The sequence below is a fragment of the Cygnus olor genome, chromosome 1, assembly GCF_009769625.2.
Source record: "Cygnus olor isolate bCygOlo1 chromosome 1, bCygOlo1.pri.v2, whole genome shotgun sequence".
Classification (NCBI taxonomy): Eukaryota; Metazoa; Chordata; class Aves; order Anseriformes; family Anatidae; genus Cygnus; species Cygnus olor.
In genome coordinates this window covers 58,462,423-58,474,428 of record NC_049169.1, presented here as the reverse complement: position 1 = coordinate 58,474,428, position 12,006 = coordinate 58,462,423, and the positions used below count along the sequence as shown (strand labels likewise).

At 44.3% G+C, this 12,006-nt stretch overlaps 2 protein-coding genes across 7 annotated transcripts in view; one reads left to right on the top strand and one right to left on the bottom strand.

The window, feature by feature from the left end:
• ALDH1L2 (aldehyde dehydrogenase 1 family member L2) overlaps positions 1–1,466 on the bottom strand; it is a 34,783-nt gene extending 33,317 nt beyond the window's left edge. The window contains exon 1 of one of the 2 annotated variants that reach the window (XM_040560158.1): positions 1,293–1,466. In XM_040560158.1, the coding sequence (XP_040416092.1) occupies positions 1,293–1,343 (51 nt within the window). In that variant the 5' untranslated portion in view covers positions 1,344–1,466. The remainder of the gene's footprint in view (positions 1–1,292) is intronic. The other variant, XM_040560165.1, reaches the window with a different exon arrangement.
• A 6,206-nt stretch (positions 1,467–7,672) lies between these two features.
• WASHC4 (WASH complex subunit 4) overlaps positions 7,673–12,006 on the top strand; it is a 43,077-nt gene continuing 38,743 nt past the window's right edge. For 3 of the 5 annotated variants that reach the window (XM_040560112.1, XM_040560091.1, XM_040560101.1), the window contains exons 1-2: positions 7,673–7,802; positions 11,445–11,584. In XM_040560112.1, coding sequence (XP_040416046.1) covers positions 7,742–7,802; positions 11,445–11,584 — 201 coding nt within the window. In that variant the 5' untranslated portion in view covers positions 7,673–7,741. Of the gene's footprint in view, positions 7,803–8,109; positions 8,213–11,168; positions 11,191–11,444; positions 11,585–12,006 lie in introns of those variants that run through there. The other 2 variants (XM_040560131.1, XM_040560123.1) reach the window with 2 other exon arrangements.

Sequence of the window (12,006 nt, the reverse complement as noted above, 5' to 3'; positions counted from 1 at the left end):
TCTAGTTCCAACCCCCCTGCCACAGGGAGGGACACCCCCCACTAGATCAGGTTGCTCTGATATGAAAGCATAGCTTTTTTTCATTGCCCTAATATGAACGCATAGCTTTAAGTTTAATTTCCCAATTTTAAAATTCTGGCTGTGCCATCTGTTGATACAGAGCTGGAACCGATTCTACAATAGCTCATTAAAATAAATGCAGCATTTTGTTAGCTTCCATTCTGGTTCTTTTTTTCCTTCAAAACACCTAATCCAAAATAAAATTAATCAGTAGAATTAAGCACCATACAGAGAAGCAGCCTGACAAATGCTGGTAACTACCTTTTCAAGTTCTACTGCCTAAAATTGGAAGACAAGTCCAAGAGTTGCATTTTCTTCCTTCATAAGAGTCTAATGCTGTAAGACATTTGCAGAGAAGAATATTTATTTCATAGCTAAAACCTCTTTTGTACATGGGTATATATGCATGTCTAACAGTTAACGGGTTATCAGTTTCTAACCAAATGTCTTGAAGGCTAGTGTTTGGTAACTGCTGTCAAAAAGATGACAACATTTTATTTCTTCTCTATAAGAATTTAGCGAAGATTTTAATATTGCTACATCTTCTCAAGGCTGAATTTAAAACCCTGCTTGCTTCGAAAGCTTGCTTTCTGCTGAGGATCCCTCTGCGTGTGCTAAATCCCAGTGCCCCAAGCCGAAGCCTCCCGTGGAGCCTCCCTCCCTCCCTCCCACCCGCACATCCCTGGGCACCGCGCTCTCAGTCGGTCATTCATTCCCCTTGCGGGCACTGCTGACCGCGGTCCCCAAAGCCTCGCGTTAAACCCCTCCGTTCCCAGCCTTCCCATGCAGAGCCCTTCGGAGGACTGCTGTCCTTGTGCCAGACAAAGAGCGCTCCTCGGGGGAGCAGAGATCCTCTCCCAGCCTCAGCTGGCCGGGGCAGGCATCCGGACAGCCCGGAGCGGGCGCTTGCGGGCGCTGCGCCCTGCGTGCGTTTAGCGGGACGGGAAGCGGGGCTGGGGGCAAACCCGGCACCCCGCAAAGCCGCTCCGGGGGCCGCGGGGGAATTTAGGCCGTGAGCAGGGCAAGGCCCCCGCCGGCAGCCCCGGGCCCGGCGGAGGCAGGAGCCAAGGGCGGGGGGCCTGCAGCCCCGGGCAGGGCTCGGGGGGCCCCTCGGCCCCGCACCCCCACCGAGCCCCCCGGCCGCCCCCGGACCCTCCCTGCCCCTCGTCCCCCAAGCCCGTAATCTCCCCCCTCCCCGCGTCCCCCCCCCCCCCCCCCCCCCGGCTGCTCACCGCGCCCGTGGTGCAGATCGTCCTCAGCAGCCGCGGGGCCGCCCGCAGCATCTTGCGGATGCTCCGCCGGGGGGCTGCCTCCCCCCTCCGCCCTCCCGCCCCCCACCCCCGGCCCCGCCGAGCCGAACGACGAGCCCCGGCACCGGCACCGGCGGCACCGGCGGCGGCAGCGCCTCGTCTGATGCAACCCGCGCCGATGCCGCTGGCTCCGCGCCAGCCCGGGCGGCCTCGGCCGCGGCGCCGCGCCCCCGCCCGGGGCCCGGGCTCGGTGGGTGCACGGGGGAGGCCCCGCACCTGCAGCGGGGTCGGCAAGGCCCCGGTGCTCCCTCCCGGTACCCCCACACTCCCCCCGGTACCCTCACACCACCCCCCGGTATCCCCACGCACCCCCTGAGGGGCAGCCCCCCGAGGATTGCGGCGTGTGGTGAGGGGAGCCCGGGCCCCCCGAGGCCTGGAGGAGGTTTTGGAGGCTGTCACCCACCCCCGGGCCACAGTGGCCCTGGGACCAGCGGTGAGAGGGGAAGGTCCAGGCAGGTTATCAGCTGTCACTCCAAAAATGCCAGTGCTGGGCATCGGCAGCATTCTGGAGACCCGTGTTGTTGCCAGCATCACTGGATATGCAAAGCAGCTCATTTATTTAATAATTAAAAAAATCCTCCCTGACCTCCTTTGAGGTCAGCTGTTAACATGAAGTTTTCGACATTCACACCTTTCTAAAGTCGTGACAAAATCTTCTTGTTGCAGGTATGGAGAAGATCGGGAAAATACGCATTCAAAGTGCCAAAAAATATCCTAAGGCGAATGAAAATGACCCCAGAAGGACCATGAAGAGCAAAACAGCAGAAACCGTGGCAGTAGTATAAGCATGGCTGCTAATTGGGTCAGGTTTAAACCTCAGCAATACTTAATATTTGTAAACAGAGGTGGGTGCAAGGCTGAAACACACCCTGTTTCTGTCAAGAAAACAAGGAGGAAAAAAATGGAGAAGTTGGTCATCATATGGCTGGCTTGTGAACCACATCAGAGAAGTCAAAACAAAGCTTACGCCAAATTCATAACCTGCAGAGATCTTGTTACAGTAGAAAACAGTAGAAAAGGTCTTGCCCAGCACTTGCAAACAGCCATTTCTTACCGCTCTTCTGCAGAAGATCTATGATAGCAATGTCCAGGGTTTAATGACAAGGCCCCCATCCTCTTCTTCAGGGCGCTGCAGTTGCCCGGCCAGACCTGAAAGAAGAGCGTGGCCACAGAGCTGATGCTGCTTCTCTGTGCTCAGGGATGTGGGAAGCAGAGGCACCGCATTGCACCGGTCCCGCAGGGAGAGGCAAGAAGGGCTTGCACACCACACTTCCCCCATGGAGTACAGCGACACGAGGTTTTGCTTTACAACCCTCATCATATATGTCATTCCTCGATTTACTTCTATGTAGACAAAATATATCCTGACCCTTACTCAAGGCAGTCCTGTAAGAATAGGCGACATGGAGAGGAACCTGCAGAAATTGTAATTAAAACAAACCACTGGACTTTGTTTTTGCAATGAAGATTCAACACAGAGAACCACTAGTCAGTTCCTATAATTTCCTCTCCTCCTAGGTTTAAAACTCAGGGTACAACTTTGTCCAGTTGATCGAAGTTTCTTCTCATGATGCCTTCATTTGGGGTATGTGGCGACCTGCTAGGCTATGGAACTACTGAGCCTACTGAGGGCATCAGTAAGTTCCTCTGCTCTGAGACATTGAAAGCTGAATTGGCTAAACTTGTAGAATTCATCAAAAAGTCCCATTAACAAGGAAGAAGAACATGTTTATACAAGTAGTCCCTTTCCTAGTATCCATGGTAGTATGAGTTTAAAAAGAAGGGAGTGCAGTAATTCCAGATTTTCAATAAGAAAGCTTCAAAATTTTGCTTCCTGACTTATTTTTAAAGCCTAATGTATTCTATTGTTACTGACTACTTCTACAGAATGTGGCCTCATATCTTCTAATTATCTCACATAAAATCTACCAAACTTCACCACTAAAAGTGTTTCTTTCAAACAAACCATTTGAAAATTGCATAATAAAACCATAACTATATAAAACAGAAAATAAAAGAAAATGGCCCAAACCCTCAATCTCATTGGACTAATGCATCATTTAACTACTACAGGCAGCATTCATCTGAAATGCTTGTTGTTAATCTGTTTCTTTTTTAATTAGTTTTTTTTTTTTGTTTTTGTTTTTTAGGAAAGATTAAGAATTGCACAGTTTGATAGGTCATGTTGTATCTCTCCAGGGACTGTACACATGCATGCACATGACAGTCCTTTTGGCAGCTGACTGAAACCATGATGTGCACAAATAAAAGGTACAGACACCTGGTCCCTTACTAAAGGAACTGCTTCACTACCTCAGACAGTAGGAGGAAGCAGCGTAGGGCAGCCTTCATACAACGATCCAGTTGAACAAATTCCATGCAACAGAGCGCAAACAACTTCTGCTGTTGGCTGGCATCAAAAATGCTCCTGTACTACAAAGTGTGGAGCTGGATTCAAACATTGCCAAAGTTCATGAAACTCCAGATCCTGGTTTGTGATCCAAAATCCTCTCCAACTACAATACCACATACTTGGCATTTAGCAGTTGACATGCAGGCTTACGGCAAAATACCCGCTGTTCCTAGATAAGCAATTTGTAATGACTCATGGCTCTATTCCTTCTACACCCACAACACAGTACATACAACACTTCACGTGTCGAACACCAGGGTTTTAATTAGTTGGCATACCTTGGTCTCCAAAACACAACTCCAAACCCACTGAGAAACGAATACATCTCCATTTATCATGTCTAGATGGCTTTACTTGACAAACCATTAAAATGTTGGGTGACACAAGGGAAAAATCAGTGGATAAGGTGTCCCTTGTCAGCAGAATCTCAGTATAAAGAAGAGGAGGGGATTGGGGTGCAAGCTTTACTTTAGATTTCGTAGTAATGAAGAGGGAACGAACAGGGATAAGGACATGCTAAATCACATGCCAGCATGGTATTTGCATGCCAGCAGCTTTTTTTCTTGTGATCAGTGATGCACTCATCATATGCAAGGGCTTTAAAAAAACACTTAAATTGAGTATGTAGAATTTCAGGGATCAGCATAAACATTTGCAGTCAATTCAAATTGGAGATTTCTTTGTCATGCAGAGGAAGACTGGGTTGATCTGTCTGAGAATGAGCCATAGTACCTTGCAAATTATCAACATTTCTTGTTCATCTGGGGAGAAATCCTAGCTCTGGTGGTTATTGGCGTAGACTTTTGCAACTGATTTGGTGCACATTTTATACATCAAGTTTTCTCTCTGGATTTCTCTCTCCCAGTTCTGGTCTCTGTTTCTTAAATCCAGAGGTTAACTTGAAGGAAATTGCAATTATCTATAGTAAGCTTTCCAGCACTGCCTTCTCCCTAACCCAGTCAGCTTCTGTTCCCTACTTTCCCGGTGATGTATGTCCACAAGTTGCACAGATATAGGGTGCTATGTATACTGATGTGAAACACAAATACCATTCAGAAGTTAGTCATGCTTGTTCAACAGCATGCTTATAAAGCAAAATGTGTTTGTATGTGCTGAAATGTACAGAACAAACATGAGACCTAACCCAGCTGAACTTTATAAATCCTCACTGGTTTCTGTAAAGCAAAAGTTTCTCAGTGTCTTTGAAGATATCATCAAGAGTTGGCACGACTGCTGAGGAAGGCTGTGTTCCACAGGACGCCGAGTACGTGCACATACTGAAGTACTTGGGAAACTGCTCGATCTTCCAGGATTTGTTTTCTTTTGAAAATCATACCCTGGGATTTAGCAAATGACTGAACTGGATCTGTATAGGCTTTTTGTCGTTGGAAATCAGCCTTGATGGGGCTTTTCATGACGAAGAAAGATTTGGTCATAGTTCAGACCTTAATTCCTCAGGAGTACTTTAGAATTCATCCAGTTTTAAAGACTGAGTAATTAAAAAATATAAAGTAAGGCTTTGTACTGGTTATTCCCTAACTATGTTAATTGCATGACAAGTTTCAACTCAAATTTTGTACAAGAGCAACTTTTCTTGTTTTGCCATGTGCTAATGCAAGATTTCATGGGAAACTTTTATTTCTTGTTTTGCTCTGCAATGTTTATATATAAAGCTGTGGGGTTTAATTTGTTTGTTTTTCCCCCATTTGGGCCTTATATCCACTTCAGGCTAGAAACACACATGATAGCAAAGTTTTCACAGCCTATTCATACAGATTTTCTGCCAGCTATACAACCATCTAAAACTGCATGTTTGGCATTTCATTTTCCCAGAGTAACCAGAAGGGGGTATATATTTGATGAGGAAGGGGAATTACTTTACCAATTTAAGCAGTAGAAAGAATTATCATGTTCAGGTGCCTTACTCAGATGCATAAATAGAATTTTCTCATATTCCATACAACAGACAAGAAACTACTTTTTTAAAAATTGGTATTATCTTTTTGGTTCAGAGTTGCAAAGAGCAAGTCTCAGATAATAAAACGTTTCTGGGAATCCTGCCATAAAAATTGAGGAAGAACTTTATTTTATTTAAAATATTCAGAGAGCTCAGCACTGAATGTTCCACAGACAAGGAATGTATAGCAGGGCTGGTTTCCTGCAGATTCAGCAAGCCAAATGCTTTCTCCTATAAGTAACTACAAGTCTATCAAGCTTGGTGGAACTTTGCCTGTATATACTAAACGCAATTTTTGCTCTGGATGCTTTCACCATTTTTTAAAAATAAAATGGTTCCTGCTCGGTGCAGTGCTAAAGTTTTCACCGAGCTTTCAACTATCATAAAAATTCTGTTAAAAATACCAAGTAACTGTATTGTCTAATGTTTAATGATGTTTCTGACTGGGATAACTTCAAAGGAAAATAAAAGGTTAATACCTCACACAGTCGAGCTCATGTTGATTTACTTGTTGATTTAGATAACTAGCCACTTCATAAATAAAAGAGTCATCGTACCAAGTTAATTATACTGTATTTTGGACTTTATTCTCTCAACTACCCTTTCTAGTACTCAGGTGTAACAAATAATTTTGACTGGTACATATTTATGTAAGACTCGGTTCATGTGAAAATTCAATATGAAATCTTACCTTCATGGTCGTTTTGGTCTGGTCAAAAGAAATGATTGCTTTATCAAGTGTGCCTCTTCAGTAATATTTAAATTACCAAAAATGACTGTGTTAAACAAAGTCTAAAGATTTTTCTGACTCCTGTATTTTCTGAAGACAGTAACTGATATTGGAGTAATCTTCTTATAAGCTTGTACCAAATAAAAACATCCTGGTACGCATGAAAGCTGTGTCACCTGAATTTCAGAAAAGGTGCTCATGAAATGTGTCAATAATTTCACATGTGCAAACAGCATATGGCCATTCACTGATAAGTCAGCACAGTAAATTTATCAGCCAGAGCTGAGCTAGACTTGCTGTCACTGAAACAACAGGCTTCAGGATAAAGTCCAAGTAAGATTTCCAGAACAAACAGAAATTCTAGCAGCATCTAGAACTGACCTAAATTTCAGTGTCAGCAGCAAACACTGCCACCTAGCGTTTCACAGGAAAAACAATTAGTCTTTGAAATAACTGCATCGTGAATGCCAGAGTAAAATTTCACTGGTGTTCTTGTTTGTGTCTAATTGTGATTTTATGAGTTATGCAGCCTCCTGCTCCTTTATTTTAGAATGCAATTTATTGACATAATGCGTTTTTTAAGAAAGGGTAAAGGATATATGTACTCTAAATTAATTTCCTTTTCCCATATTCAAAATAAGGCTTGCATCTGATTATGCTACGGTTATCCTGGTGTATTTAGCGTGGCCCCTGCGTAACCCAGCTAGCTGGGTTACCTGGTCTGCAGTTGTGATGGTCTCACACCCTTGCAATAACCAACCCCACAGCGTTTTACTCTTTACACTTTCAGCTCAGATGTGGGGAAGGGAGGGCCCTACTGAGTACCAGCTCTAAGAGTTTCAGTCTTGTACTGAAACAATCCTGCGGAATTCAAGGACCCATTTTTCTGAGACAGGGAACGAAAACTACCTGGTGACTACGTTTTAAGCCTGACAGCCCATGTTTACGGGCAGTTTTCCACAGCTGAAAGAAAAAATATTCAGTACAAAAAAAAAGGGGGGGGGGGTAAATGAGGCAATACAATGATTGTAGCAAAAGGGTTTGCTCCAGCTCTGGCCGGAGCCTGTCTTTTCCCTGCCCTCAGCAGCCGCTGACTCTGAAGCCACTTCCACGTCTGCTGAGGCAACGGGATGGCCGCGGGCGCGGCGAGGCAAGATGGGGGCGGGCGGCAGCGGCGGGGCCAGAGTCCCCCCGTTCTCCGCCTCCATTTCCCAGCAGCAGCGGGGCCGGAAGTCCCGTGCGCCTGACTCAGGCGGCGGGGGGCGGCGGCGATGGCGCTGGAGACGCTGTCCCCGGACTGGGAGTTCGGCCGCCGCGACGACGGCTCGCAGAGTGAGCGCGCGGCGGGGGCGGGCGGGGCTGAGGCGTTAACGGCCGCGTGGGGAGGGGGCGGCGGTTGGCGGGCTGAGGGCTCCCCCTGCGAGGGCTGAGGGGAACCCGGCGGCCGTTACCGCCCCTGCCCCAGCCGCCCCCTGTCCCTTCGTGTTCCCCCACCGTGGGCAGGTGCTGCCTCGGTCCTTCCCCATCGCAGCTCCTCGCTCATAATTATTTTTTGAAGCGTTTCTTCCCCCCCCCCCCATTTAGCCGGAGAAGGCAGCTCGGGATAAGTTAGCTTCTGCTGATACAGGCTTTTTGGGCAGTCGCTTGCTGTTTCACCTTTAGAAAATCAATATGCGAGCCCTCGTGATGCTTAGCGCTTTGGCAGCGTCCGTCAAAATCCACGTTTCTCTCTGCCTGTGGAGGTGACCTACTTTTTAAACAGGGGACGTATGTGGTTGTCACGCTGGAATACGTGCCGTAAATCGAGCTGTGCCAAATTAATGATGCCAGGTGTTGCTGTGAAAATATGTCACTCGTGGACCAAGTGTTTGACATACAGCGCTATCCCCAGGGATGTGGCTTCTAGTACAGCATGCGTTTCATCAGGCTCTCAGTGGAAACTGAAGCTGCCCTGAGCTGAGGTCCTTACCAGCTCTCAAGCTGTGGAATGCCAAGTGGGGCTTTTACACAAATTGTCAGATCTCTTTTGGTCTTTATCAATGTTGAGTGCAGCCAGGAGAACCTCACATGCCATAATGCACTCTGTTACCACCATCTTGCCTGGGAACAGCAGCAAAGCTGCTGGTGGGAACAGAATGCAACTCTCAAAGAAAAGCCAAATCGCCAAAGAACTCTAGTGACTTGAAAATTACTTGTTGTTTTGCTATTTTGTCTTTGTATCTATATCGTTAATCTTTAGAAATTACAGTCTTCTCAACTGAGGAAACAGGACATAGAGCAAGCCCAGTTTATTGCATCTTTGTCCTAGGTATTTATGGACACAGCACTTGCAAATCCTGCTGGGGCAATAAATTGCCTGAATATTGACATTGCTGACTTAATGGAAGGAGGTTAGATGAAGCTGGGGGAATCTGTACTGTTGAGTGGATCCTTGCATTGTTTCAGCTCTAAGGCTTTCATTTTATCACCAGACAAGAAGCTAAATCAACCTTTATTGTACCCAGATAATGCCTTATGAAGTAGGTCTGTTGCTTGGAAGAAAAGGAAGATATATATGATTTCTTTTTCTTTCTCCATGCAGTCTACTTTGTTTCAGAAATATTTCTGCATCTTAAAAAGTTTCCCCCTTCTCCAAGCCATCTCCAAGTCATGTTTTATCAGTTCAACTCTACCTATGTCTGGCTAGCTAATAGTTTTCACTCTCATGTCTACTTCAGAAAGACAGTGATAAACTATTCACGCCTGTCTCTTATTTTTTGTTTATGATCAGTACAAGGTGGCAAATCGATGACCATCTGTTTGGCAATACCTAATATCTTTTTAAGTTGAGCTATAGCATTGTTTAAATGCATCATTTGGCTGTTGGAAAGGTGACAGCTTGTGAGTCTCTAGCAGAATGCTGCTGTGAGATTTTGTTTGAGGTGTGCTGCCTGTTTAGTTTTAGGGAATTGGTTTGAACAGCAGTGCCCATTTCTTACTCTTACATGATTTTTTTAAATTTTTTTCAGTTCTTCCTGTAAAGCCCCAATACCTCTTTCAATTTCTCTGCTCTTAGATATGCCTTTTGTTTGTGAAGGGAGAAGATGGAAGTGGGGGAATAACACAGCAAGCTTCTATAAGAATTTAAATTGCCATGCTCTGCAAAATTTTCTCAGAGTAAAGTACTGCAGCTGTCATGATGGCTAGTTAAACTCCATCCTGCAGGGCTCTGCATCCATCAGTTTTACTGTTTTACCGCAGCAGAGCTTCCAGAAGATGCACTGGTCGGAACCTGGAAAATGGGCTGAATTGATGGAATAGAACAATATGAGAATACAACACGAGGGATACGCATCAGTGTCTGGAGTGCGCGCTGCTGATGGAGAGCTTTTTGTTCACTTGCTTCTTATCAGTTTACGTGAAATTCAATTTCCTTATTTTGATGGCGCCTGTGCACCAGCAGGTCCACAGGTACAGGTGGAGCCCCATGGGTTGGTTTGCCATGCATCTTGGTTAGGCTTTGTAGTCCTTTACGGTTCACGTTGCTGCTAGTTTCAAACTAGTAGCTCAGAATTAGTTCAGGAAAGTTAGCTCTTCACTGCAGTGATTTTTCCTTCTCAGTCTCAACTTTTCTGTGTGTAGAACTTCTCATCTCTCTTCATCTGTCTTTATTCATTCTTTCCCTTTATGCATGGTGAAGTGTCCCCATCAGGGATTTTCTCTGCCTCCAAGAAATGTCCAAAGGATCCTTGTTTCAGCAGCATTCTTCCACTGAAGTAGCCAACTACCATTTATCTCAGTTATTGGCAACTTACATGAGTAAACACGCCCCAAAAAAGTGTATTTTATACATCTTTATTACAGATGTATAAAAACTTTCTAGAGCAATCTACTTGCTAAAATGTGAAAAGGGCCCTTAAATCACTACTTAAGCGAAAAAGAGTACTCTCTGCAGAGTTGTCTTCCTGTTTAGGCAAAGTTCCTTTTTTTAGCTGACTTGCATTCTTTTATTGATTTACTCACTTTAGATAATCCTATTTTCAGTGAATAGCAGAAGATTGTAAGCTATTATATGTGTAGTCTAATCAGGGGGAAGACACTTCAGTCTTCACATGAGAAAGGATTGTAGTTCCTTACTGAGGATAGAAGCCTTGAGCTGTGATCATTCAGTAGTTCGGATTATGCAACTAACTTGGTAGTTGACTTTGTGTGTGCTTTAGTGTGGGAAGAAAGACGGTCAGGATAGAGCGAATTAAACTTTTGTGGATCAAATTTCTTTGGACTTACTATACTCATTAACACCACTACTCTTGGTATTTGACCAGCTGAATGCTTCCTTCTGAACATGATAATCTACTTGCAACTAGCAGCACCAGGACAGCTGTGCTTTTCAATGTTCAGGTGCTAAGCAGAAGAAAAGTTCTGCTTGAAAGCAGTGAATCGGAAAGTGGTGGGATGGATTGGAAGCCATCAACTTAATACCCAAATGACTTACTGAGAAGTAGTAGGGAGAAAGTGGAAGAAGGATTGCTACCAATACAACTGCTACTCAGGCCAAAATGATTAGACCCATTGCCTCAAAGTTCTAGTAAAATTGCATACGTGCTGGTTCAGCTGATGGGTAAAAGCACCTGCCATGCTGAGATTTGAACAGTCACTTCTTTGCTCAGCATCTCGGCGTAATATTTAGGTTGTCAAGATCTTAGCTTGAAAATATACATACTTTCAAAAATAACTTTCTGTAAGCCTCTTAAATGTTTGATACTCTTTAATATCTGGGTTTCTTTGAAACTGGCGCTGAGTTGTATGTTTGTTAAAACAAATGAGAGCTTTGCAGTAAAAAGATGCAGTAGTATTAAGGAGATAATGGTGCAGCAAAACGAGGAATGCAGTGTTACAATGCTAAATAGCAACAGATTAAAACCTTTATAAGCTTTTGTGTATTGCAGTTCGCTGAATATTCTATAAAACTGTATAAATGTTATGAATTCTCAGAAATCCATGCTGAAGTGGAGTTGAAGAATTACGGAAAATTTCTTGAGGAATATGCATCTCAGCTGAAGAGGATTGAAGATGCTTTGGATGACTCTGTTGGAGATGTTTGGGACTTCAGTCTCGATCCCATTGCATTAAAGGTCTTCATACACTTTTTAATATGCATTGAAACTGTTATGTTCCTTTAAATCTAATGCTGTTTTAATCAGCAAATAATTATTTGGCTCATATCACAAGAAAAGATGTTTTCATATTATTGCTTTCCCGTCCTTTGGGTATTAGTGGAAGTTAAACGAATGTCAGTTTTTCATATATTAGGAAGCATAATTCCAGCAAACTTCTCAGTGAGTGTTTTTTTTTTTTTTTTTTCTTTGGAGGAGGGCTGGGGATCTAGTAGAGCTCCCTAATATATGTATAAATGCAGAGTGAACTGTGTGTGTATGCTTATAGCTGTGCTTTGATTTAATGGCCTTAAATATAAATATATATGTATTTAGAAAATCAAAATGCACAGTATTTTCCTTCTTCCAGATGTGCTTTTTTCCTTGGTTATAAGTTTTCT